Below are 27,345 nucleotides of genomic sequence, written 5' to 3' on the forward strand. Positions count from 1 at the left end.
AGTGGCCCCTTTGCAAGGGGTAGATAGGTATGGCTGCTGGTGAATGGGACTGAGTCCCTACTCTGGAAGGATGTGAGTGGGCTTACTATGATGCCCTCCAAGGTCATCCTCAGAACAACCTAACAGACCAGAGCAGACTCTTGGGCGCAAATTCATCGCCCCTTTGGTATCGAAGTCCTCTCGACGGATCCAACCCAACCTGAATAAGTGGTGATGGGGGGGAGAAGTCGAAGACATGGTTGCCGATGAAGCCGTAGGTCCTCATGAAGCATTTACTGTTCCAACAGGCTCAGGTCGGTTCGAAAACATGAGCTTGTACTTGACAATCTCTACCACCTCAAGATTATCGCCCTGCTCCTCCGACTCACCCCCGGAGCCAGTGACGGTGCCGTTCTCCCTCCGCCGCACCACAGCCATTGCTTTCGGCAGCTTCTTGACCTCCCCCGTGAGGCGTTGGTGCTGTCCGACGTAGAGATGCACCCGCTTCATCCACGCGGAGCCCTCGGCGTCCGGGACGTAGTCGGGGAAGTCGATCCTCCCAATCTCGATGCTTCTGGCCGGCTCGCCTTCGGCGTTTTGGGGCATGTTGACCACACCTTGGAGCTCTAGGAGAGCTAGGCCGGATGGTGTCTGTAAGAGCTGGGGCAGGGGACTTGGTGTTTTGGCATTTTTGTTGGGAGGATGAAGACTGGCGGATGACATTTTGGAAAGCGAAATCTTGTGTAAGAGGTGTTCCTTAGAGGATAAATACACTTCAGTTGGTTGATTAGAGTAGGTAGACGGTCTCTATCAATAACTTCAAGATGAACTCAAGTGAAGTTGAGGTACGTACCGATCGACCAACGCGCTCCGTGCCCGAGAAAGGTGGAGCACCTGGCGTCGAGCAAAATGTGGAGCTCCCCGTCGCGTTTTCAAGGTGGGGCACACCTTCTTTTTTTTTCGCACACACAAAAAAAGAGGCGGGCGGAACTTCATTTCCCCGAGACCCTTGGCGAGAAGGGGAAAAGCCCTCTGCGCTGATTGGCCAGCCAATTTCACCTGCGTGGGGAGCCCTAGCGACACACACTTTCTCGATTTCGCCTGCAATTTTGCAAACCTGCAACCATCCTCATACTAACTTCAAGCAGCGCCAGGTCAAGTAAACTTGCACCACCACAACTGGCAAGATGAAGGTACGAGGACACCGTCAATCGATCTCTACGAATGCGTCGCTTCTGTCGAGAAGCTAAATGCTGCTGCTCGACGACGCCCGCATCCGAGAGAATCGATTCCCGCCGCGTCTCAAGATAAACAATTTGCTGACTTAGACTCTTCAATAGTTGAACATCAGCTACCCTGCCAATGGCAGCCAGAAGCTCATCGAGATTGAGGATGAGCGCAAGCTCCGTGTCTTCATGGAGAAGCGCGTACGTCGAACCCTCCCGATCATGCACACACCGCCGCCCTTCGAAGCGACACAAAACAACGAACGATATGCTAACATGTTGAACCACAGATGGGCGCTGAGGTCCCCGGTGACTCCATCGGTGACGAGTTCAAGGGCTACATCTTCCGCATCACCGGCGGCAACGACAAGCAGGGTTTCCCCATGAAGCAGGGTGTCATGCACCCTACCCGTGTCCGCCTCCTCCTCTCCGACGGCCACTCCTGCTACCGCCCCCGACGCACCGGCGAGCGCAAGCGCAAGTCTGTCCGTGGCTGCATCGTCGGCATGGACCTTTCCGTCCTCGCCCTCAGCGTCGTCAAGCAGGGTGATGCCGACATCCCCGGCCTGACCGACGTCGTCCACCCCAAGCGCCTCGGCCCCAAGCGCGCCACCAAGATCCGCAAGTTCTTCGGCCTCACCAAGGATGACGATGTATGTCTCTCCCTACGCCCATACTCGATCATCGCCTGCCCGGAGCTGCAGTGGAGGAGCTGGCAGTCCGGGTAGAGTGTGAGAGGACCCTGTCCTGCCCTCTCAGGGGGCTAGGACAGCGGTGCGAGTTGTATACAATATCCAAAGATGAAAGACACTAATGTGGCTGGGGAACCTAGGTCCGCAAGTACGTTATCCGACGAGAGGTCCAGCCCAAGGGTGAGGGCAAGGCCGCCTACACCAAGGCTCCCCGCATCCAGAGGCTGGTCACCCCCCAGCGTCTCCAGCACAAGCGCCACCGTGCCGCCCTCAAGCGGCGCCAGGCCGAGAAGGTCAAGGACGAGGCCGTAAGTTGCACCAGTCTTCACAATACACAGGAGAACCCTGACTGACATTCCTCCAGAACGAGTACGCCCAGGTCCTGGCCAAGCGTGTGGCCGAGGCCAAGGCCCACAAGGCCGATGCCCGCAAGCGACGAGCAAGCTCTATGCGCAAGTAAGGATTCTGGCGTTTGATTGAAAAAAAGGGGAATCATACCTTGGTCTTGTGGTTTGCATGCATTGGGAGTGAGGATTCTCTAAGGGCTTGATTTTGAGCCAAAAACTTCGGCATGACCGTCGACGAATGTATTAGACGCATCTCGGGAAATGAAGATGCATTGATGCGCTCGTGTTTACACGCCGGTCCGGTCCGCCTGCGCAGGCCCTGCATCCCGTCCCAGTGATGTGTGAAGACTTGAATACAAACAACGACGTCGATAGTATCAGCACCCTCCCTCACTCATTGCTGCTGTGAGAGGGCTTGTGATATCATCTATGGCTGAACGCAGAGACATGTCTGATGTCTAATTTCTTTGAGTAGATACAATAAATAAACATTCAAACAATAGATGAAGTTTCGCCACTCGAGCATTCGCCCACAGCCACATACACACATGCATAAACAGAGAGAGGAGCCATTGCCACATTAGCCTTGCCTGTATCATCCATCACACTGCCAGACAAATATGAATGATACCACTTTCTTAACTTTTCTAAGCGCGGTAAACCCAGAATGAATATACATGCATGCAGTGCCCTTCGTTCTCAATTTCCTACAAACCATCCATCTCCCGGCCCAATAGCAACAAGAGACCTGCACTTCTCCAGAGCGTAGCCTGACGACATGGACAGGATGAAGACGAGTCCAAAGAGCACAGCCCCTGTTAGGCTTGCCATATCATCCTTGCCAATAACAAAACACACTCCCCAGAACCAGGGGGCAAAAAAGAGCAATTCGCCGTCCCTCCACTCCTCCCATCCATCTATCATCCATCCACGTGACGGTCATGCAAAGGTGAATGGAATGGTATTACGCGAAGCCAAAGTATTCGCTTCCTGCTGTGATGGCCTTGATAATCTGAGAGCGCAACTGATCGTAGCTCTCATACTCGGGAAGGTCCAGCTCTGGTTCAAGTTAGCCTGGTATTCTCTCGAGCTCAAACAATGGGTGCCAACTTACGGTTGAAGCAGGTGTGCGAAGAAGGTAGGCGGTCCTTGTTACCATAGTCGCGGTGGATGTTGAATCGGTTAACACCATTCATGCCCTCAAGCTCCTTGAAACCGTTGAGAGGGACCTTGCTGGTTCCAGTGACAAACTGCAGCAGCTTGGCTCGCTCTTCCTTGTCAAAGGAGCGAAGAGCTCTCCAGAACCACTGGATCTGTTGCGATGAGGGGTTGTAGTTGTGATACTCCGTGTTGCTCTTCCAATCATCAATGTCGATATCCGGCAGGCCAGAGATAAGAAGCTCCAGCTCTTGCTCGTTGAAGATGGAGATCAACTCGGCGGGAATGATGTCGTGGAATCCTAGCAATTTAGTTAGCATATTCTCTTGATACCTGTAGCTTGATATCTTACCTTGGAGGAAATGAGCCATCTGCTCCTTGACTGAAGAGAGCAGCTTGTGCTCGACCACAAGACGAACATAGTCATGCTTGTTCTCCTCAGTGACAGCAATTTCTCGGCCGTTGGGGATGAGGTCCACAACGTTGGTGACACCAAACTCGTCGTCCTCGACAGAGAAAGTCTCGGTAATGATGTCAGTGATGTCGTTATCCAGCATCCAGCACAGGGACTTGTAGTAGTCTGGATCGAACGACTCCATGTCCTTGACCGAGACCGATTTGCCGAGGATGCGCTTGTAGACGGCGCGGCTGAAGTAGCAGTCAAGCACGCGACCCTCGTACAGCGCCTTGCCAATGATGCGACCGATGAACTTGAAGAACATTAGATGCTCGTCGTTGATACCGCTGAGCTTGTTCGGATGGAAAGTAGTACGGTCTGAGGAAACGGGGATGAAGAGGACGTAGTTGGGGTCAAACATCTGTCGAGAAAGGACCTGGAACCACTCTCGAGTCACACCGCCAGCATCGACACCTTCCTCACCGTGGAATCGGATGTTGAGCTTTCCAAACTTCATCTCGTCGCCCGACTTGAAATAGAGAGACTTGAATGAATCGTGGAAGACCTGCTCACGGCGGACGGAAAGCTGCAGAGGAGGATACGATGGTCGGCTCTGGTTACCGGATCGCGAATGGACGCTGCGGTTGAAGTAGTTGCGCTTGTTGTCAAATTCCAACACCTTGGGGTTCTTGACGAGGAGGGCGAATGTGCCCGACATCAGCTTGGGGTTGTTTCGAACGAGCTCGTTGAGGATCCGTCGATGATCTTCAGTGAAGCTAAAGAAGAGGCTTGCCGTCCGAGATTCGGGGGGTGGGCTGGACAAAACCATCTCCTTATTCTGAGAGGGGTCGTCGTTTGTTGTTGTGTTCTTGCACACAACCATCAGAGACTCGATCAAGGGCAAAAGAATCGTTGCAACGTTGAGCATGTTTTCTCGCTGGCGGATGGCACTCAAGCAAGCACTCAGCTTCTCCCACATAGCCGAGAAGGTTGAGTTGTGATACAGAGAGGTGACCAGTCCGTGCCTCTCGTCTCGGCTCTTGTCGGACTCCTCATCACCCTTCTTCTTGCTATCAAACAGATGATCCAGTGCCGTCAGGACTCGGAGAAGCTTGTTCTGTTCCGATGCTCCTGGCGAGAACTTCGCAAGGGCAACACCCTGGATCTCTGTGCCTGAAGACGCCTTTTCAATGTAGGGGAGGAGATCATCCAGATCCGCCACGATGTTTTCACTCAGAAGCCGGGCCTGGTTGACGAGCTCATGACCAAATGTCGCCTTGGCACCAGGGATAGCAGACAGGTTCTTGATGCTCGAAATTGTGTTCTGGAACGTCTTGGAACTGCATTCCCGAGCCACAAAGATCCTTACGGCCAGGGTCAAATTCTGAGCTGGGATGACCGGCGGCTGGAGTTGTCGAAGCTTCTTCTGTGCAGCCTCCTTCCTCTCTTGCATCTTGGCAGCTTCTTCGGCAGCATTGGTTTCCGCTGTGTCCGCCTGAGCAGTGCTTGACTCATTGACATTGCCCGATGGTGCTTGGTTGCCACCTGAGCCTTGGTCTGTTGTTGTTTCGGCTGTAGCAGGCTCTTCTGTTGGCTTGGACGAAGCCGCCTTCAGCTCATCCTCAGCTTCCTTGCGACGCCGTTCGAGGTTCTGGAGAGGCATCGTCACCCGGTTCAGCAAGTCCGCCAGGTGAGTCATAACTACCGAACTTTCCATGACCAAATCGCGGTCGAGAAGAGAAAGCAGCGAGTTGATAGCGTACTTGTGGGCCTTGGTGTCCTTGACCTTTCCTTTGCGGCTAAGAGAACGCTTAAGGGTCGAGCCAACAGTCTCATGCTCCGTCAAGAAGAGCCAGGGGATGTGAGGATTCTTAGTGGACAACTCCACTAGAAGATCAAGACACTGCTGTACAATCAGGAGAGGTGAGGTTTCCGAGTTTGTCTGCGTGGTTGCCGAAGAAGTCAGGCCGGTCAGGCTCCTCTTGAGAGTCTGGGGAGTTCTCTGCTCTGATTCTTTGTCCTTTGGTCGTCGAGCCTTCAACGAAAGTTGACCAAAGCTGCGCTCTACAGCCCCCATATCTGTGCTGCCGTCTTGCAGAATCTGGAGGAGCGTACTAATCACCTCGAGACGGGTCTGCTTGTTCTCGCAAACATCAGCAAAGACGCTGAACAGATAGTTTCGAATAGATCCTTGCTGGGCAATGAACATGAGGCGCAGCAACGTGGCGACGCCCGCCTTGTCGAGCATCTGAACAACCGTTCGGCGTTGAGCCTTGTTTCCAGTCTGGGGTCTTGGTGGCCCAGGTTGGCGAGCTGTGTTGACGCCTGGGGGACTCCGTCCGGTTATAACAGAGTGGGAATTGTTGAGCTGGCTCAGTGCTCGCGCCTGGGCTGCCATCTCTGGGGTGAGGTGAGCCATCAGCTCCTCGCCTTGGTCGATGAGGACCTGTTCTCGCAGTTCAGGGGGGAATGTGAGAAGAATGCTGGCTGTGTCCATTTCTGGCACAGCAGTCTGCCCGCCAGTCGTGGTAGTTTGGCGGCTTTGGTCTTCACGAGCCCGGCGGCGCTGCTCCTGAAGCTCCTGGTGTGCGATTTCCCGGCGCAGCTCATCTGGAAGGGCATCGAGAAACTCTTGGAAGACTTCTGTCGACTCGCCAGTTGTTGCCTCCTCTCTTGCTTGCGATCTTCTCGTGGTGAGAGTCTGAGCGATGACCTCCTCTCGGAACTCTTCGGGCAAAGCTGCAAGGTACTCAGGGTCAATGCCAAGTTCAGTGACATCAAACTCTTCACCCCTGATTGTTGTCACGACGCGGGGCTCGTTGCTAGTGCTTTGGGCTGGGGCATTCGAACGTTCTGCGCGGGTCTGCTCGGTTGATTCAACGCCCTCCATCGCGCCGCTTTCACCTTGTCCCTCAACAGAAGCACCTTGGCTTGCGGCAGCGGCTTCTGAAGCGGCTCTCTCTGCAGCTCTCTCCGCGGCTTCGCGAGCTTCGGCCTCTCGCTTTTCCTTTTCGGCCTTTTCTTCCGCCTCCTTGGCCTCACGAGCAAGGCGCTGCTCTTCTTCACGCTTCTTTCGTTCTTCCTCCTCACGTTTCTGGTTTTCAGCTTCCTCGGCCTTGAGCTTCCGTTCCAATTCCATGGCAGCCGGCGTAAGCTTGGCTGCGATTATGTTGTAGAGTTTGGCGGATTCTGTCGCATGGCTCAGCCCAAAGATCATCCTAGCTTCTTCCTGGTAACGGTCCATGGTGGATTCGATGATGAATGACACCGCTTGTGAGGGTTCTTGAGCCACACCATCGCGCCTCTGCTCGCTCCGTGATCCCCGGACCTGTAGCTCTCTGGCCTCCCGAGGGATGCCAGGGCCACTGAACTGCAAGTGGAAAGCGTGCGATCCACTACGGTTCATAATTGGAAGGAACTCCATTAGCTCTCCGAGGAAACCCATGGGGCCATCGATGCCGTGTCGTCCGCCTGGACCAAAGATACCTTCGGGGAGTCTCAGTCCGAGGGTGTGGGGGTTGGTAGGACGCTGGGGTCCGTCACGGCCCTGATCACTGCGACGGAGCAGTGGATTGGCACCGTCATCAGAGTTAGACTGGCCTCCACCAGTCCGGTGAGTTCTAGAAAAGTAGCTGCGGAAATCACCAACGGCATCTCGGTTGGACCCGACCATGAATCCAGGGGGGAAGGGGCTTCGGTTGTCAACTCGGGCAAGGAAGCGCCGTCGGCTCTGGCTGTCCATCATGAACATATGACGGTGACGGTCTTCTTCCTCAGGGGAGATACCGTCCCAACCCAGCGCTGGAAGTGGTTGGGCTTGGTCATCTAGGGGATAATCGTCGTCATAGAGGTACTCGTCTTCCTCCATTTCATCCTCATCGTCTTCATCTTCATCCTCGTCATGGCCATCGTCAAGATAGTGGTCGTCCAGGCTGTCCATAAGGTCTGGTCCGTAAGCGTCATCATCTCCCATGATAGCTCGTGCCATGCCATCCAGGAGCTGTCCTGGCCCGATCTGGATGTGTTCCTCGTGAACATCTGCATCATATTCAAGATCGTCGTCATCATGATCCTCGTCATCTTCGTCATGGCTCGCGCTCTCCCATCCTGAGTTACCATCATCGTCGATGGGATTGCCATCTTCATCAACAATCTCAACGTGGTCCTCCACGTCTTCCATGTCGGCAGACTCGACATCGTCTTCTTCATCGTCTTCCTCGCTGTCATCGTCATCGTCATCTTCGTCCATGATGACCTCGACGACACCAGGTTCACCGTGGAGACCTTCGATCTGTCCCATTTCACTCAATTCTTCATCTTCATCGCTGATGTTATCCTCCTCATCTGAAATGTCGTCCTCTCCATAATCCATCTCGTCGTCATCGTACTCATCACCGTACATGTCTTCATCGTCGTCTTCTTCATCCTCATCTGAATCGTCGTCCTCGCCTCGGGGCTCGAGCATCCCAAGGGCTGAGTTTCGATATAGATCAGGTGTTTCCTCACGGTCATCATCCATATCCGAGAGAGACGAGGTGGAGGCAATGTCATCATCTCCATTGTCTGAAAGGGAGTCAGAGGGCAGGATGTTCGAATGACTCAGCTCTTTGGCGGTCTCAGTCAGGACCCGGAGAACACGCAGAATGTACTTGATGGCACGTTTCACTCCCGGATAGTTCAGGTTGATCTCGGCGATGGAGGAAGTCAACTTGTCAAGGTAACCCTTCTCATACATCAGTCTCCGCAACTGTGCATGTGATCGCGCCTGGGCGCTATCAGAACCCCGTGCGCCAGAGCCCTGGTCCTTGTCCCTCTCGCCGACCATATAGTTCATGAGTTCGGCGAGACATTGCATCCGAGAGTATCGGGTCTCGAGAGGCTCATCCGAGAGTGGCGCCCGCTCATAAGCCTTCAGCATTGTGTCGAGAACGAACTTGCGTGCGAACAAGAGGTCCGGCTCATCGTCGTATGCAAACTTGTCCTTTCCACGGTCGATGGCCTTCTCACTGGTCTTCGACACCAAAGCAACCAGGACCTTTTGCGTCTGCGCGCTTGTTGCGGCCTTCTTCTTGGAGGCGATGCTATCGACTGTTCCACTCAGGTTGCCTTGGCAAAGCAGATCATAGATCAAGTAGTTGAGAACAGTTGACCGGGGCTTAATCGGCGTGCTCGTCGTCAGCGGAGCGCTCCGCTTGAAGTTGATGAATTCCATTTTCGTTCGGTTGTAACTCTGGAGCAATTCCGCCAAGCAGTTCAGCAGGAAGCATCGGTAGACGAAAATAGGATGCTCTTCAGCCTTGAAGACAGGCTTAGGCGGCTTCTTGTCCTTTCCGTCGGGAGCAGGAGTTTCCTTTGAAGAGGAAGCCTTTTCTTCGGACCCTGACCCTGAAGCAGCCTCAGACTTCTGGTCTTTGTCCATGACGGGCACTTCCTTGTCATCAACTTCTCGATAATTGAGCAGCTCACAGAGAAGGAAATGGATGACACCATCAGGGTTCTCAACCACAGGACGTTTGCTTTCGTGGTGAGCTTTAGGTGCATCTGTCATCTCCTTATCCATTGGCTCCGTAGATTGCTTGATGTCCTGTGTTGTCGCATCCTCGGTGGGTTGGCTTCGTTCATCAGCGGTATCGGTGTTCTGCTCGCTACTGTTCTCCTTCAAGACGAGAGTCTGAGATCGAGCGCTCTCGCCCGAAGATGATGCCCACCGAGTGAACCTCAACATCTCGTTCGTAACATCAACGAACAGATCTGGGGCTCGGAGAGCGATCGGTGCCATCGCTCGAAGATAGTTAGAAACGTCGGAGTGGCCACGCTGGGTTCGCTGCAGAGTTGGGAAGCTGGCCTTGATCTCAGCACGCATGATTTGCTTGATAGTCTCCTCATCCTCCACAATGTGGCGGAGGATAGTCATGATGTGGGCTGTCAACTTTGTTTGCTTGAATCGCTCAGAACCAGACCCCGACAACTGTTTTGCCATAAGAAACAGCCGTTGCAAGTTCTTCTTGTCCCCAACCAATTTGGCTAGACGTCGATTCCGTGTCAGAATGACCAAGACCCGGAGGGCAGCGACAGCAAGGGTCTCCTCTTTTCCTACGCGAGGAAGCATCTCGAGAAGGGATTCCAGTATATGAGCGCGCTGCTCATCATCAATGAGAGGTGTTCGCATCTGGATGATGGGCTCTGCAACCGCCTCGTCCAAAGACTTGGGTGCTTTCCACTGAGCAGCCACGGGACGTTCGTCATGGCAAAGCAGGATCTCAATGACCAACAAAATGTAAGGGATCCACTGTGGCATCTCCTCACCAGATGTAGAGGGGGGCATCTTGAGGAAGCCGACGTACTCATCGATGCCCTCTCTTAGGCTTTCAATGTTGCTCTCAAAGAAGCGCTCATCTTGGAGCAAGAGCGCAAGGAGATGAGCATACGCGGCAATACATTTCCCATTGCGCTTCTTCTCCTCATCCTCATCTAGCGCGAGAGAAGATAGCGCGGATGTCAGAGTAGGGCCAACATCATCTTGGGTATCGCTGGGCTGCTGTCGCAAAGCCATTGTCCGGATGAGGTCTGATACCTCGATGGCTGTTTCGGGGTGTGCCCGGATGACATCCAGGCACCTGTCGATCATGCTTCCTCGTAGCTTCGCACGACACTTGTCAATATTTTCCTTTGTGGCCACAGGGTGGCTTTCAGTCCCATGGTCTCCAGCCGCTGCTGCTGGAACGGTCGCTGGAGATCCAGATTGCTGCAAGGGAGTCTCGGCCGCTGCCGTCGGAGCTTCACGTACATCCTCCGTCGCTTGGGGCCGATCGATGATTTCGCCAAGAGAGTCTCCCAGTAGTCTACCACTGAGATCTGGGGGGTCAAGCTCCGGGGGCTCATCCAAGGACATACGGTCCGGCTCCGGCGCGCCCGCCACGCTTGATGGTTCCCCATCACCGGTGCTCGAAGGCTCCTTAGGGGTCTCTTGCAAGACGGAGGTATCGGAATCCTTTGGCGGGATAGGGTTGCGAGGACCAGCAAGGCCGTTTGTATGTGCTGTGCAATACTCCCGCGCACTGCCAGGGTTTCCGAGTGATCTGTACACGGCTTCGTGCACCAACTCGGGGCTGTGGCCCTTGCTCAACAGGTCATCAATAGTGGCGCGGCGTCCAGGCCAGTCGAAGCGGACATCGGTATACTTGAAGAGCTGGAAGGGTGGCTTGTCCCTTGTGGTTGACTGGGCCTCGTTTTCAGCTGCAGAGATTATCTTGAGAATATCAAGCAGCCGTGACACAGTTTGGTGAGGGACCTTTTCTGCAAAATTGGAGTCCCACAGATCCGTGATCTCGGGAAGAATGGCAGCTCGGAACTCCACCACGAGCTGCTGGTCCAGGTGAGGTGTGTTCTGCGATCTATCCCCGGTGCGCGGCTGGAGAGCAAAGTGGGTGCTGCTCTCAGATAGGTACTTGTCATCAACCAAGGTCAAATACAAGTCCAAGATCTTCTTCAACCCAAAGGCAGCGACCTTGGCCTTGGAAGATTCGTCGGGGGGTGTCTCTGTACGCTGGCGAATAGCTTGGGCAAACACCTTCAACATCGAATTCAAGACGTCCATACCGCCCTCCTCTTTGAAGGCAAGGAGGACAGGCATGATGATTTGGGCGCCTGACCGATCGTGAGGACGATTAGAAGCTGCATCATGTCAGTAGAAGTACGTATATCGGGATGCAATATCATCTCGCAACTTACAATGATCGATCAACATCTCAGTAATCGTGTGCAGCATGATGATCCAGAAATGGAAATCCTTCGATGTAGGCTGAGGAGTTGCGACAGATGATCGCAGTTGACCCAAAACAGTATCCGCAAGGGCGCGGGCGATCTCCAGATGGCGAGGTCTCAGGTACGGATCACGAGGCTCTCTCTCACGTCTAGGAATCAAGGCCTTTCCGAGCGTCTGGAAGAGGGGAAACGTTGTTGGGATCATGGGATGCAGCAGAAGCCGGAGCGTCTCGTAGTTCTGGAAACGGGGGCTGGCTTGCTCTTCTTCCGTTGGGCGCCCCAAGCTCACGTCACCCGGTCCCTTCTTCGACTGGAACTGACGGGTTGTGCTCAGCATGTCGGGCAATGATGTGTTGTCGTCGGCCTCCGGCTCAGGGTTGTTTCCACCAGATGATCCGTCAGAACCTGATGCGTGTCGCCTAAACGACCAGTTCTGGGGCACAACGTTGAGCTCTCCGGCCTCTTCTGCCAGTACACCACGCAAGAGAGGGCCAATCGACTGGACTAGATTGAGATAGTAGTCGTAGACATTGACCGGATAGAACTGCAGGGCATTGGATCTGGTTGTTTGAAAAGACTCCGAGATGATCTTTATATATGTCTGTGCATTTAGGAGTGCCTTGATCATCTTGGTACCATTCTTGATCACTTCCGAAGCTCCCTCATCGTCGGACGTGGCCTTCAAATCAGGCGTGAGGAAGGGCGCAAAGTAGGGAGGCAGCGCATCCGTCTTTGCTGAAAGAGGCTGGAGAGTGTTGATGGTCGACTGCGCGCGTTGCAAAAGTGAGGGAAGCCCTCGAATCGCGGAGAATTCCACCATCTGTGAGACCACCTGGCTGAATATCCTACAAGCAAGGGAGTCACCGAAGCTGGTGGGAAGGCTAGGGGATTCGCAGATGTCAAGCAGCAACTCCAGGCCTCCATCTTCAACAAAGTGTGACTTCAGGACCGAGTTAGACATGTACGAGCTCAAAAAGGAACCGAGGGCGAAGATGTAGGGCGTGATCGAATGCGAAGGCGAATCTGGTCCGCTGCCCCCGCGACTCTCGGAAGCTGAGTCACTTGAAGGCACGCCGTCGGCCATGTCAACATCCGCGTCTCCAGAAGTGCCATGTCCTGTGCTCTTATCTGCAGATGTACCCGAGGGCATGAGATTGGCTTCCTCATCGACAGAAACCGTCTTGCCGTCAGAATCAACCAGCAACATCCGTGCTCCCCAGCCAGCAGTTTTCGCTTTTTCGATTCCAAGGAAGCGTACTCGTGCAACCATGTCAATGACAGCGTTGGAAATGGCCCTTCGCAAAGGCGGGTGGTGGCGAGCAAGCTCATCGAAGCTAGCACCAACACTATTGGCGAGGTCCGCGTCAACCTCCATGCATCTAACATGGGCAGGGCTCTCAAAAATCTCCAGGAAGCTGTCAAAAGCTCGCGACGCCACTACCATCTTCATGCCGGCATTGTTCAGAGAAATGGAGTTCAAGACTTGAGGTACGACAGTGATGGCATCGGTCGAGGGAAGGATGCCGGAAGCCAACGATTCACGAGATAGCTGTCGAATCGATGCCTCAGCGGGGGGGTGCTGTCTCGAGTCCCGTTCAACAATCAAGGAGACGGTGCTATCAGGAGAATCGGGGCCATCATCTTCTTTGTCGCCTGACTTCTGCTCTTCCAAAGCATCACTAGGAAGCGGCCGGCCGGTGATGGCCTCCAGGTAGGTCTTGATCATGCCAGACTCGGAGATGGCTGCGAAGCTTGTGGGGTCGTTGTTAATGAAGTCGCTAAGAATAGTAACGGAATTCGTCCAAACAATGGAACCAAAGCTCTTCTTGTCTTCCATGATGTCTCGCAAGCTCCTCAGAAGGTCAGACTTGTCGGCAAGATTACGGAGAAGGCGGTCCGTGTTCCCGCTGTAGCTGTACGAGTTGGACATGATGTGGTGGACAAATTTGAGCAGCCATTTGAGGGTCTGCTGCTGGTAGTAGGGAATTTCATAGTCGACAGCGCCAGACTGTTGACCTTTCGTGATCCCTTTGCCCGACTTGTGTAGGGTCTGGGCCTCCTTGACGGTATCCACAACCAGCTGAGCAACGGCGTCCAGGCCTTTGGCGTTGAAGAAGGCTGTGAAGGCATTCTGGTATGTCCAAATCAAACCATCTAAAAACGCAAGAACCATAGAGTGGTTTCTCTGGGCAACGCCTGACCGGATATCCAGAATCTCGACTAGGATCTCCATCAGACCAGCAGAAACCATTTCACTACCAACGCGGGTAGCCATGCAAAGATGAAGGGTAAGAGAGAACAAGTTGTTCCTCCACTCGTCCATCTCTGTGACTTGGTTGCCTTTGTCGCTGTCATCCTCATCCTTCATTCCCGCAACGGCCTTTCGGATGACATAGAGCAGAATCCCATGGTTCACATTGGCGTTAAGGGCGGATAGGACATCTTGGCATCTGGCGTGGAAGTTAGAGACAGCCTCGAGAAGAGCAAGGGCCACGGCCTGGAGCCACAGGGGGACATCGATGTTGCCATGTGCTGTCGGGTGGATAAGCTCAGCAAGTTGGTAGACGAGTTGAAACCTGCGAGTCTCGTCGACATCCTGGCGGAGGACCTTTTCAATGAAATTCGACTCGGTATGGATGTAAGCAAGGTTGGTGATTGCAAGGAGACGCACGGCGAGTAGCTGCTGTCTTGACTCGCGTGATCCCAGCAGGGCTTTGGATGCCCTAACTCTGTGGAAAGCCTCATACTTCGAGGCAGGTGGGAGATCGTCAGGACATCGCGACACCAGTTCGTACACCGGAGTCGAGGCAACGACAGACTGAGGCAACTCAAAGGTCTTGGGTCCAGAGGCAGCGGGCTCGTCTGCTATGCCAGGTGTACGGGGTCCAAGAGGAGACGAATCTTCCCCGGGGTGGTTCCGGCTCCTGGGAGTCTGATGCTGGGATGTCATGGTAGAGCTGCGTCGAAGCGGCGTAGGGGTGGACGGCATCGATGCGCGACCGGTGTCGCCAGCACCGGATACCTCCTGGTGCGGATTTTGAGGGTAATATGACACCTTGACATCACCCCAGCCGGTCCAGCGCTTATCGTCCGACGAAGCAAGCGCAACCAGATCGTTAGCATGCATCGAGGTCACTGCCTTGGAGCTGCTTCCTTGCTGACGTTCTTTCCCCTTGGCAGATCCAGGTGTGTGAGTGGAGACCGGATCCGAGAGGCTGATGATCGGTGTCTTGACAAAAGGCTGAGCAAGCTGCTGGACGCGCTCGAGGTCGATGTTGTAGTGATTCGCGAGCAACGCGGTGCTGATCTGTCTGGAAGCATTCCCTATACGCTTGACAGAGGCTTGGTACCGCTGGGCAAGCTCTGAACCAACCTCGAGTGTTGCGATGAGGACCGTGAGAGATGTGCTTTGGAGAAGATCATTCAGATGAGCACTGCTGGCATAGATGCTCCGGTTGCCACAGTGTTCCAACAGCATACGAGTGAATCTGAGGATCACTTCGAGAAGCTGTCGGTCTCCATCAGCAGGGAAACCCAGCTCTGTCAACTCCTTCATCGACCATTGCCTCTCATTGCTAAAGGCTGATTCCTTGTCCTCGTTGAGAAGCACGTTGCATCCAAACTCGCGAGGTTGGGGGCCTTCGTTCAGCTTGTATGTTGCGCAGAAGTACTCGAGGAAGCTATCGAAGCGGTTCAGGAGGGGTATCCAGTGGTATAGGTCGCCTCGTCCGAAGGGCCATCGGGATGGGAAGCTGGCGAGCTGTTGTGGTAAGAGGGGTAGAGGGGTCGTCGAGGCGGTCTCGACATAACTCTTTAGCCAAGGGGACTGGAACAGGCTGTTAGCGGTATGATTTCGGAGCTCGAGGGATATGTCCTACCAAGGTATCCTTGTGCTTTGGTTGCATGGGCTTGGTAATCTTCCCCATGTTGAAGGTTGAGGCGGCTGAGCCGCAGGAAACGATGGAATCTCCCCCTCCACTACTGCCGGGTTACCGAACCCGCCACAGCGACGACTTTTCTCTCAAATCCGGAGTGTCTTTCTTCTGAACAGCTCCGAATATCCAGAGAAATCTGCACACGGTGGGGCGATGGTATGCCTAGAGTTGGAGGTTTCTGGAACTGTCAGGCTCTGCGGAGGTGGATGATGATGGTGAAAGCCTTGCAGGGCCGGCTGTTTACCTCGACAGAATGTTTTCTGGGTGCGGTAGTCGGTGGGGATAAAGGATTCGGTGTGATATTTTAATGGTGGGCAAGGGCGCGATCGCCGGGTCAGTTTCGCGAGTGGCCGATGAAGCTTGGACAGCAGTTCAAGGTCGAGTGCAGGTCGTCCTCGAGCAGCTTTGCGCGCGGCTAAATCGGTGCGTGTCGGTTACGAGACGATGCTAGATTCTCTCTCTCACCGGGTACAGCGGGGATGAGAAATATCTCGGGGTTCGGGGTGTAAAGTGTTTGGTGAGTATGCGGAGAGAAGGTGTAGGATGGGGAAAACGACGTCCTGCAAATCGTCAGGTTGAGAGATGCAGGTGGGCCTTTGCGTAATAGGTGTGCCAGCTGGTCGGCGGAAGCTACAGGGAGCGGAGGTACCTTCAGTGCCAGCCTTGCAGTGCAAGGTACCTACCTACCTGCCGCCAAACATCTGGGGTCAAACAGGAAGGATCGGATTATCTATTCGGCAGGTCGACGGCACTTCACTTCTCGTCCCCTCCATCTACGCGCAGTTGATAACGGAAAGATCATGATTCGAGGCTGCCTGGTGACACAAGAATCCATTCACAGGTTTGTGTGCATTGCTACCCCGCCGCAGCTTTGTTCGAGCCGGACCGGCTCGTGTTGTCTTTTTGTCACCTGCTTGCTCTTGAATCATGGCCAGCTGGCGAATTTCTTTAAAGTTTCCATGACAGCTCCAGCTCCAGCTCCCAGGTTCTTAGTTTATTCCCGTGGTGGTTGGCTGGGGTGAGGGGCCGTGCTGCCCACTCAGAGCATGTGAAACAGCCCTGGAAACTGGAAGACTCTGTTTGATGCTTTGTGGATGTACATTGTGACGACAGCGCATTCAAAGGGGACTCGAGAAATAAGTTGGCCACCTTGTCACTTGTTACCTTGCACCAGCTTTGTGTCAGCTTTGCAGGTGCGTGGCGTTTTTTTCCCGATATCGCCTCGTCAGTGTGCGGCAAAGGCCAGCTCTGACATTCATGTCGTGGTCGGTGCTTGCATAATCATTCGCAGTCATTGTTTGTTTCTCGGAGCCTGCATGTTGTTTGGTTCATTTTTGGGTGTGACCTTGTTTTGATTCACGTCGGTCCTGGGTTCGGCCGCTGATGCTGCGGTTCGTGCTGATGGATGCAGTATGTGCAGTTACAAGCTGTAGAGCATATGAGTGGCTCACATGAAAGAATGGCATTCCCATGGATACGCAGGTTGACGGACGCCCGCGAGCAACTTGAGATGCTCCTTTCTAGATATCGGAGCCGAAGACGGGTGACTAGCGCCTAGCCAGCTCCAGCCTAAACACCAGGTCGATCACTGGAAAAATAGCCACTCTCCCCAGAGACTCACTTTGTTTGCCCTGTAAAAATGCCACTAAATCCCAAAACCTCTAGGTGAGGAGCTTCGACGGGTAGAGTTGCATTAACGCATAACCGGGCTGTTCTCAGTGGACAGGGAGTTGGGAGATTGAAGCCAAACTCCGTCAATGCCATAGGGTAAGTAGCGGAGGAAGGCAAGTTGTTGAAGCGCACCACCCTCCCCCTTTGTTGAGAAATTTGCATATCAATATCATAAATCACATCAAAGTACAATCAAGTGGCATTGAGTCTAATTTACGCTGCTTGTGAAATACTGGCCGATGTTGGTGTAAACGTGCGGGCTCTGGTGCTCTTCTCTCATCAGTAAGGTAGTAGGTGGAAGAATGCGCTGTGTATGGCCGAACCACACCCACAAAATTCATAAGGTACGTACCTATGTAGGTAGACGATACACAGATAGCCAAGACTCGAACCATGTCAATAGGTATCAAAGAGATAATATGAATTTGCTAACGTCTACCCATGGCATTGCAAACAGGTCTTCCTGTCCGAGCCAGTTTTGAATCCACCCATTTCAGAATTTGTTCGGAGCGGAAACGGCACGGGTGTTGTCTGCCAGGCTTCATTCATCTTGAGCTCGCCGGCATTTGAGCGGGACGCTGCCAAAACCCGCCGCCCCTGCGTTAGTGCACACGGAGACACGGACCTTGAGAAATACCGAGTCTTTGGAGAAGGACTGTCCAGATCTGGCCCATGATGGTCCCCTGGAGAGAAACAGACATGGCCAAAAGACACGGAAACAGCCTTCTATAGTAGGTAGCACAATGCCGCGTTAATATCCGTCTCACAACAATCCGCGGGCATCCCTGCCATGGCCGTACGAGATGCGATCAGTGCCAGCTGGGAACAAGCTGGAAAAACGGGCATTCGAAACTCGCTATTGGCCAAAGATCCACGTCATCCCATGCCTGTGCAGGACTCGGGTGGCTCTGAAACAGTCGTGCTGGGGAAGTTCCTGGGTCCCTGGCGTCCTTTATACTGCGTACGTGCATAAACGCAGGTCGTGATTGAAGGGGAAATCGAAGTTGGCGTCAGGCTGGCTGGCGATGATATGGACGCATCTGCCCTAGTCAGGGCTGGAGGCGGAAGACTACTCCAAACTCTGGATTGGAACGTGCCTGGAGACTCTGACGTCGGGAAGAGCTCTTGTGCGGGCTGCTTGGTGCTCCAGGGCGATAGGGAGAGAGGGGTAGTCGATGGGCAGGTATTTGAACAATGGTCCGTCAAAGGTTAGATCTGTTGCCTTATGATCTTGGATCGAGCATGATGGCGGCTGATGTGACGGTGGCGATCGTGGTGTTGGCGAGATCTTCAGACCATAGGCATGGACCTCGATTCAAAGCAGTGAGTGAATGATGCCTGCCTGCCTCTATCCATCCATCCATGGGGGCTTGCAAGCTCTTCCGTTTCGGTAAGAAGCAAGGGGCAAACAGTTGGGTACTGTAAATTGCGCGCCGAGACTGGCAAGCCCCCATTCAGAATCAATGACTTGAATTTAAATTCGCAGCATTCCCAGTGCCAGCCATTGCGTGGCGAGCGAGGAACCAGCACTCAACACAACGGCCATCACAGTCTGCCACAAGGTGGAGGGAGAGATCTCCATTCCAGGGCACGCCGCCTGACGTTTTCCAGCACCGACTTGGGGAATCAGGGCGTCCCCTAAATCCACAGCTCCAGCGCGTCAGCCCAGCCAGCCGCTGCCACCTACACAGACAGCCCGCCGAGGTACGCTCGCTAGAGAGGCGTCCCCAGTTTATTTCTGGCGGGTCAGCGCCTCACTGCCAAAACCCCGAGCTTTCAGTCCACTTGGTCAACCTTGGACTACTCTCTCCGTGCTAAGGGGCAGCAGCATCAACGCCACAACCCCCCTTGGATTTCTGCCAACAGCTGGCTTCTGGCATTCTTCCGTTCGCTTCCTCTCGCAGCGCTCAGTCTCTCGTTCAAGTCCTCGTTATCCCTCACCGCACCGCACAGCACCTCGCCGCATTGACCGCCCTCTGTATTACACCTCCGTACATGGACGGCAATTGAGGGGCCACATATTCGTTCCCTCTCGGCGCTTGATAGATCCTCGACGACCAGACCACATCGCAGCTCAGCATCCGGCCGCCCTCGGAGCCATGTCACAGACAGAAGCCGTCACCACGCCGGTGACCCAGGCCCACGCCGAGCCCGAACAGGAGAAGCCCGAGAAGCAGGAGGAGAAGCCGCAGCAGAAGGAGACCGAGAACAAGAGACTCTCGTCTGGCACGGAGTCTGACGACGACCCTGTAGGTCGATTCCGCTTTTTGCCCTCTCCCACCGCAACTGTCACGACAGACTGCATCCCTTCGCTGAAGGACCCCTATGCTAATCAAGCAGGCAACCGATCCTGATGATAACTTCGAAGACGCCGTAGCGCATTCTCCCGCGCGATCTCTCACAAAGCGATCCATCTCATATCCCAAATCTCAGACCCCGGCACAAGATGCTGCTGCCGAGGAGCCATACGACCGGAAGTCTGGGGAGACACATCGCTCAGAGGACAAGAGGGCGTCAAAGACAGGGGATCCTGCTGCAGAATCCGCCGACGAAGTAGAAAGCCTCCACGAGAAACCTCTCCCTCGACGGAAATCATCCTCTGCCTCGAAACGCATCTCCAGTACTTCCAACTTAGATAACGTTAGCCTTGACGACGACGACGACGCTCCGCCTCCACCTCCCGGTAAGAGGCACCTCCCACACTCTTCCCTGACATTTGACTTGTACTGACATTAGCAATACAGTTCCCAAGAGTCCCCCTAAGGACAAGGAGCCGCACAACAAATCGATATCTTTGAACAACATCTCCCTACCCTCGATGCCATGGTCGCCTCCGGCTGAGGCGGCCTCAAGGGGCTCCCTTCCACCAGCTGCGGTCGTAGCACCTCCTCCGCCTCCGCCCCAACCTCAGCCTCCAGCCCCGGCCCCAAGCCGAAAGCTCACCAGCCCTTTCTCTTGGCTGTCCCGGAACTCTAGCAAAGAGAAGGAGACCCCTCCGCCACCACCACCTCATAGTACGGGACGAAGGGGTACTGCTAGCTCTATCGCAACCCTTACAAGCAATCCGGAGATGATGCTCAGTCGACTTGAGGAGGAGAAGGATGGGGACTCGCTCCATAGCGAACCCGCCCAGCGGATTAGTCTCAAAGACAGATTTAAGCAATTGAGGCTACAAGAGGAGGCCACCCGTACACCTGAAGGCGAGGACGAGAATGTGAATGGAACTACTGGTCTGGCTGTGCAAGTGGAGGAGACTCATCCCCACGAGAAGCCCCTTCCTTCACCGGTTCCGCAGCCGATTCCTGGTCTCGCGCCTGGAACTGTGTCCGGAGTTAATGCAGGGCCCTCGGCCATGGCAGAGGACAAGGTTGACTGGGACCTGTGGCAGTCTGTCGTCTACGAAGGGCCAGCTGCTGTCGCGCGGACCAGTGCTGAGGAGCTGAACAAGGCCATCGCCACTGGAATTCCTAGCGCCATCCGTGGAGTCATTTGGCAAGTCTTGGCCAACAGCAAGAATGAGGATCTGGAGCTTGTGTACAAGGACCTGGCCACTCGTGGTACCGACAGGAGCAAGGACCGTCACAGCAACAGCACAACCACCAGCTCGCTGAGTAACGGAAACCTTAGCGTTCATAGTGGTGACGCTGTTACGTCCTCAGCTTCCTCTGTTAACTCGGACCATTCAGGTGCGCCGTCACCCAACGAGAAGAATACCGAAGCTATCTTGAAGGCCCAAGCAGCAGCCGCTGCTGAGCGAAAGCGAAAAGAGAAGGAAGATGCGGCTATGCTGCAGAAGCTTGAGAAGACGATTCGTCGCGACCTGGGTGCCCGCACTAGCTATTCAAAGTATGCGGCTGCTGCCGGGCTTCAAGAGGGTCTGTTTGGTGTCTGCAAGGCCTATGCTCTCTTTGACGAGGGTGTTGGATATGCCCAAGGCATGAATTTCCTTATCATGCCCTTGCTTTTCAACGTAAGTTCAAGCTCAACACATTCTTTTCCAGTGCTCATGATTTTACACAGATGCCCGAACAAGAAGCCTTTTGTCTCCTTGTCCGATTGATGAACCACTACAAGTTGCGGGACTTGTTTATCCAGGACATGCCTGGATTGCACATGCATCTTTATCAGTTTGAACGTCTGCTCGAAGACTTTGAGCCTGCCCTGTACTGCCACCTTCATCGCAAGGGCATCTCTCCCCACCTCTACGCAACCCAGTGGTTCTTGACTCTCTTTGCCTACCGTTTCCCCCTTCAACTAGTGCTACGCATTTATGACCTAATCCTTTCGGAGGGTCTTTCAGCAATTCTCCGATTCGGTATTGTCCTTATGCAGAAGAACGCTACTACACTTCTCGGGCTGTCCGACATGCAGCAGCTCACTACTTATCTGAAGGACAAGGTCTTTGATGTCTACATTGACAAGGACCCCAGCCATGGAAGCCTTCTGGAGAACGGTTTCTTCGGAAGCTCCAGCTCCAGCATGGATAAGGAGGTGTACCGAGCTGATCAACTTGTCAGAGATGCCTGCGAGGTCAAGATCACACCGGAGATGCTCAAGGCGTACAGCACCGAGTGGGAAGAAAAGACCAAGGCTGAGAAGGAACGTGAAAATGAACTCTATGAGCTTCGGACGGCAAACCACAACTTCGCCATCAGAGTCCGAAAACTCGAGGAGAGGGTTGAGGTCTGTGATCGAGAGCAGGCTGACCTCGCAACTGAGCTCGTCCACACCAAAGTCGAGAACGAGGAGCTCAAGGATGAGAACGAAAGTATGAGAGGCCAAGTCCGAGAGCTGAAGATCGTCATCGAGAAGCAGCCATCCGAGTTTGAGGAAAAATGGAAGCTAGAGCGTGATGACTTGATGAAGCGCAACCTCCACGTGCACGAGGAGAACCAGAGGCTCGAGAATGAGCTGAGTGAGCTCGAAGAGGAGTTGGTTCAGACAAAGCTGCGTTATGCAGAGGTGAGTTCTCTATGGTCATGTCCTTGACCCTTTCAAGACGTATTGCTAACATCTCTTAGATCAACTCCCAGCACGAGACTCTGAACCGCAAGTGGACCGACTTGAAACGTCAGTTTGCATAAACCAAATCCACTCGAAACCCAATTTTGGTTATCTGGTTCCGAACCAACGCTTCATGTATAAAGTATTCTTGTTCTACTGATCCCGCCATGGCCCTTTTCCAGTCAGGGCTTTTTTGTTGCTTGCTTGCTTCCTTGATTGGGGCGCGGCAGCTCGCTGGACGGAGCGGATCGCGCATGTTTTGTAATGATGGGAAAAGACTACGGCGGCATTGTTTTTGGCATTTTACAAAGAAACACTCATGAAAACCCCATCTTGTACGGCATGGAGTAACGATGCCACGTGTGTAGGCGTTAAGGATGTCTTGTATGCTTCTATAGTCTGTTGGCGGTTGATTCACCGAGACCTATCCCGTCGATGAATGACAAGGAGAGCTTTATTAGATGCACACGGCGACACCATCGGGTTCACAAGTAGCAAGAGAAAAGACCTTGATCATGAAATTGCATTCGTCGCAAGAAAAAATTTTATTCCTTAAGGACCCATTCCGATGCGTTATGTGAAGCTCATCATGCCTTGAAAATGCCAAGACAGCGAGAAATCCTTGAACACCATACCAGGGGCCAACAGTCCTTTCTTCTTCACCGGATTTCAACAACCGCCAGTTTACTTGTGGAGCTTGCGCTGGTAGAAAGCGAGCTCCTCACCCTCCAGGATGTAACCGTCGCAGCGACCAGACTGGCCGGGTCGGCTGGAGATAACAGCGAACAATCGACCGGCCTCGAACTGCTTCTCGACGGCGCTCTCAACCTTGCCGCGGGCGGCGTGTCGGGCAGCCTGCTTCTTCTCGACGGAGTTGGACTTCTTGACCTCCTCCTCGGCCTTGCCCTCCTTGGCGGCCTGGGCCTTCTGGCGTCTTCGGCCGATGGGCTGGCCGTAGTGGGCCTCGTACCACTGTCGGAAGGGGGCGGCATCGATCTGGACGACGGCGCTCTTGGTCAGGGTGTTGGTTCGGACCAGCTCGTTGTTGGAGGGGTGATAGGCGACGCCGATGACACGGGTCTTGCGGGTGCAGCCCTCGGAGCCCCAGGCGAAGTTGCCCGAGTCGAGACGGAGGGCACGGTACTTGTGGTTACCACCACGAGTGCGGACGGTGTGGACGCGCTTGGGGCCAATACGGGTGTTGGCACCCTGGCGACCAGCCTCGAAAGCGCGCTTCTTCCCTGTTGCCAAAGGTCAGAACGTATGTCCAGAAACGGAGCATACGGGCTTTCGGAATTATTACGCACGGTAGTAGGCGCGCTTGGCACCGGAGGCGGAGCGCTTGTGTCGAGAGTCACGCGAGATACCCATGATTGCGGTTTCTGTGAGGGGAGGGATTCCCAAGTGGTTAGCTGGATGACTTTCAAAGAGCGGAGGAGGGGAGCGACGGAGGGGGGAGAGAAACTCAATCAGCTGGATATTCGAGATCGGCAGGAGTCGATATCGTCGAAGCAGTGGATTGAGTCGTTCTTCTTCTCGTCGTCTGGTACTAACCCGATGATGTTGGCGCTCACCAGGCAATCGAATTGGCGTTTGTGGGAGGAGTGAACTTTTTGGCGGGAACGAGGGTCAAAGTCTGGAAAAGCGAACGAAAATTGTGGTTGTGGGTGCGGGCTTCGCTAGAGGGAGGTACGTACTCCGGAGGCACGGGCGTGCGTTGTTCCGCAAAGCCCTCCTTCGCACGTGATGATTTGCCTGGTAGGTGGGAGCCACGATGGGGTCCACGGGGGTGGTTAAGCAGCCAATGGAATAACACGTTTGCACAACTCAATTACAACAACAATATGGATTGAGGCCAACCATTAAAGAGAGACCAACGTTTGGTTTTCGATTTGTTTGACTTTCTAAAATCCCATATCCGGCAAAGCTCACCATTCTAAATCTCTCGATGTGATGGGATCATTTGCCTCGTTCTTCTAAACCTTCATGTCCCTTCCCTCCTCACCTTTGTTAGTCCCGGTGGTGATAGCAAGATGAATCTTCTTCTAGAAGTACTGCGCGAGTTCGCGATCGAAATCTCGAAATCTTGTTAAGGCACTCTCTGGTGCGTATCCGAGGTGAGTAGGCCTAAGCCCTCTGTCTGTTCCAAAAATCTCATCATGTCATGGCTCAGGCTTCACGACTCTTCCTCATCGCGGCTGTCCTGTTCGGCGGAGACTTCCTCCTTCTCCTCCTTAATCTCCTCCTTGTCCGTCTTGGGCTCTACTCCATCGATCTCTCCAAGAATTTCTCTAAGAAAGAAATGAAGGGCATCGATTTTGAGCTCCACAGGAGGCGTGATGGAGGCGTCTGGCTGTGTAACTGCACAGATGAAATGCGAACCAACCTGGACTACCTTCTTGTCCCAGCGGATTGTCCCATCAGGGTTGTACGCCTCCCAGGGTCTGTGGATGTACCTTGGAGCGACCAAGTTGAGACGAGGGAGGGGCAAGCAGCGACCCGGTCGACCAGCACGCTTGTCACCCTCCTCCTTGAACTCTGAAAGAGGCGGCCACTCAGCTTGCATCACCAGGTTGCTGGGCAACTTTTTGTTGAAGCAGTTGTTCATGGCGAAAACAGGGGACAGATGATCCGAGAATATCTTACCGCCCATCAGTTCCTTGAGGAGCTGCTTTGCCTCACCTCCTTCGATTTTGGCATTGGCCTGAGCAACTCGTCGGCTGACCTCTTCAGCGAGCTTTAGTTTTTCAGTTTCGGCGATGGCTACTTTGAAAGCTGTGAGCTCTGCAGGAGTCTGAGGGACAAAAGGCGACTGGTCAGCACCCATGTATCGCAGGTTAGCCATCATCTTCTGGAAGGACTGGCGCTCTTTGGCTGCCGTGCTTGTCCATCTCTTGGACTGCGACCATGTACCTGCCTCAGGCCCGGTAAGAGCAGAAGACGATTGCGTGTTAGAGTTGACGGGCTTCAGAGCACGACGTTGAGACGATGGTCCTGCGACAGATGAATCGGTCTGCTGAGGAAGCTGTACCCGAGGCATCTTATGGTTGCGAAGCAGACTGTCGTTGTGGCCGCTGGCACTTGGAACGTTCATCACGCGAGGCGATCCCAACGAGGTGTGGACCTGTCGAGTCGGAATGAAACCGGCACACTTACGGGGATCCGTGACCTCTCGGAGGTGCTTGTCGAACGTCTTGGCAGCGGTTGTCATGGGTATCTCCTTGTCGTTGGGAGCAACAGCAATCGCGCAAGTCTTACCAAGAGGGGACGCCTTCATCCAGGCAGCTTTGCCTCTGGGACCAAATCTGGGGCCTCTGGGGCTAGAGGACTTGGCTCTCTCCTGGTTCTTGAACATCTCAACCTGGGTTCTGGGAACGATGTTTGTGCCGGGCCCCGGGACTGCGCCGAGGGAGTTGCTTGCCTGATGACCACGGAAGGCTGTGGTACGAGGTGTGCTTAGTGAATCACTGTGCTTGGAAGACTCACAAGACCCAGGTCTGGGTGGCCCTTGCAGCTGAGGAGCTTGCGCGGCGACCGGAGGAGGCTGAAGCCAGAGTTGCCCGTCATAGCCTTCCACAGTGAATGGCATCTGAGGTTGGTATGGATGCCAGGGAACTGGCATCATGTTCCAAGGCACGAGCGGAAAGGGCATAGGAGATGGGCCACACATAGGGGGGAAGGGCATCCCCTGTGGATCGAAAGGGCCCATCATGGGGGCCATCATGGGACCGAGAGGCGCGTTTGGGTCAAGGGGTGCGAGAGCATGAACGGCGGCTGGAGTACCAACTCTGGTGACGGGAGGACCTGCTACAGGTTGCTTTCGGCCTCGGCTCCTTGGGTCATGACGAGGAGTTGGCGGCACGTTGGGGCGTAGGCGGGGTCTCGACGGCCTGCCAACGGGCTTGTTGACCCGGCCCCTTGGGCTTTGCAAGTTGTCAACTCGTTGGTCTCTACGGCTGGTGTGAGAGGAAGTTGGCGGGGTGTAAACGGTAGGCTTGAGGAGCTCCAATTTCGGCTTCGCGGGTGTATAGACGGTGGGTTGTAGAAGCTCAGGTTTGGGCTCAGGCTCGGTCTCGGGCTTCTCAGGGGCCTCTTGGACGGTCTCCTCTTGGATGGTCTGCTCTGGGGCAGCCTGACCTTCGGCAGCGGCCCCGGATGACTTGGAAGGATCTCCGTTTTCTGGACTGTGGACACTAACTCTCTTAGCCCTCTTCTTCTTCCTGGACGCCTTCGCTTTTTGGGCCGGTTGCTCCTTGGGCGGGCTGGCTTTCGGGAGGGAGGGAAACATTGTATCGTACTTCTTGGGATCAAGTGCCACACTGACGCTGGACTTGTTACGCTTATGCCTAGGCTTCGGCTTCAACGTGGGGGCATCTCGAGCCGGACGAGGCTTCTTCCCTGGCGAGCGCGTGGGCTTCTTGACAGAATCAGGGTCCGACTCGGACGACTGAGAGCTTGGGACGAAGGCGGGCGCACAAGGATTCATGGTAACGACCGATGGCTTGTCAAGCCATAAGCTTCAGGGGAAAGGAGGTTGCAGAATGGTTCTCGAGATGGTCGGACAAAGGGGGAATGCTGCAAGCGGGATGCAGCCGAGCTTGACGGGACGAGGTAGGTGGATGAGGTGGGTGTTGATATGATGGCTGACCGTGAACATGAGGCCGATGATAGAAGAGGCACTCAAAGACTTGATATTATGTTTCTCTTTCGTGATGTTGCTTTTGTCGAGGAACACCGATGGCTGATCTCTAGGACATCATCAGTTAGCTACTCGTTCATGGACGATGTAGGCTGGCAGAGAGACTTACTCAATCAACTGTACCTTGATTCATCAAGCAAAATAGAGCAAAAGAGCAGAGCAAGAGAAAATGCTGGGAGGAAATAAAGGCCCTGGGCGGTTTGCGTAGGTTGGTTGAGGACCGAGACAGAGAATACGATGTAGGTATCGGTTGCGTAGGTCCGTGGGAATGACGAAAATGAAGTGAATGATGTCAGATAGGCAGAAAAATCGAAAGTAAACAAAGAGCCTGCAGTGCGAGGCCAGTAATTTTGTGAGTGTCGGGTTGACGATGTGAATGCGCGACAGCTGGCTACCAGCTGCCAGGCAAACGTTGATAGGGTGACTGGCAGCAAACAGTCCCAGGCCGAGTCGCAGCTGAAGCCTTGGGCGTC

General features: G+C 54.2%; 6 protein-coding genes across 6 annotated transcripts; 2 read left to right on the plus strand and 4 right to left on the minus strand.

Moving 5' to 3' along the window:
• Positions 1-261: 261 nt before the first annotated feature.
• LRP88_08650 (chromosome transmission fidelity protein 8) lies at positions 262-702 on the minus strand (the record flags this gene model as incomplete). Its single annotated transcript, XM_083245153.1, has 1 exon — positions 262-702. The coding sequence occupies one exon, from the start codon at positions 700-702 to the stop codon at positions 262-264; it is 441 nt and encodes a 146-aa protein (XP_083099647.1).
• A 464-nt stretch (positions 703-1,166) lies between these two features.
• Positions 1,167-2,357, plus strand: LRP88_08651 (40S ribosomal protein eS6; the record flags this gene model as incomplete). Its single annotated transcript, XM_083245154.1, has 5 exons — positions 1,167-1,172; positions 1,320-1,406; positions 1,496-1,858; positions 2,038-2,205; positions 2,262-2,357. 5 exons carry the CDS (start codon positions 1,167-1,169, stop codon positions 2,355-2,357), a joined length of 720 nt encoding a protein of 239 aa, XP_083099648.1.
• An 851-nt stretch (positions 2,358-3,208) lies between these two features.
• On the minus strand, positions 3,209-15,489 carry LRP88_08652 (E3 ubiquitin-protein ligase TOM1; the record flags this gene model as incomplete). The annotated part of the gene is made up of 5 exons (XM_083245155.1): positions 3,209-3,303; positions 3,359-3,703; positions 3,755-11,473; positions 11,531-15,389; positions 15,442-15,489. 5 exons carry the CDS (start codon positions 15,487-15,489, stop codon positions 3,209-3,211), a joined length of 12,066 nt encoding a protein of 4,021 aa, XP_083099649.1.
• Positions 15,490-19,268: 3,779 nt separating this feature from the next.
• On the plus strand, positions 19,269-22,253 carry LRP88_08653 (rab-GTPase-TBC domain-containing protein; the record flags this gene model as incomplete). Its single annotated transcript, XM_083245156.1, has 5 exons — positions 19,269-19,418; positions 19,507-19,852; positions 19,914-21,139; positions 21,190-22,131; positions 22,191-22,253. The coding sequence occupies 5 exons, from the start codon at positions 19,269-19,271 to the stop codon at positions 22,251-22,253; spliced, it is 2,727 nt and encodes a 908-aa protein (XP_083099650.1).
• Positions 22,254-22,857: 604 nt separating this feature from the next.
• On the minus strand, positions 22,858-23,544 carry LRP88_08654 (40S ribosomal protein S8; the record flags this gene model as incomplete). Its single annotated transcript, XM_083245157.1, has 2 exons — positions 22,858-23,414; positions 23,481-23,544. 2 exons carry the CDS (start codon positions 23,542-23,544, stop codon positions 22,858-22,860), a joined length of 621 nt encoding a protein of 206 aa, XP_083099651.1.
• Positions 23,545-24,349: 805 nt separating this feature from the next.
• Positions 24,350-26,659, minus strand: LRP88_08655 (uncharacterized protein; the record flags this gene model as incomplete). The annotated part of the gene is made up of 1 exon (XM_083245158.1): positions 24,350-26,659. The coding sequence occupies one exon, from the start codon at positions 26,657-26,659 to the stop codon at positions 24,350-24,352; it is 2,310 nt and encodes a 769-aa protein (XP_083099652.1).
• Positions 26,660-27,345: the final 686 nt, after the last annotated feature.

Source organism: Fusarium phalaenopsidis (assembly GCF_050370095.1).
Source record: "Fusarium phalaenopsidis strain FUZ10S chromosome Unknown contig_32302, whole genome shotgun sequence".
Classification (NCBI taxonomy): Eukaryota; Fungi; Ascomycota; class Sordariomycetes; order Hypocreales; family Nectriaceae; genus Fusarium; species Fusarium phalaenopsidis.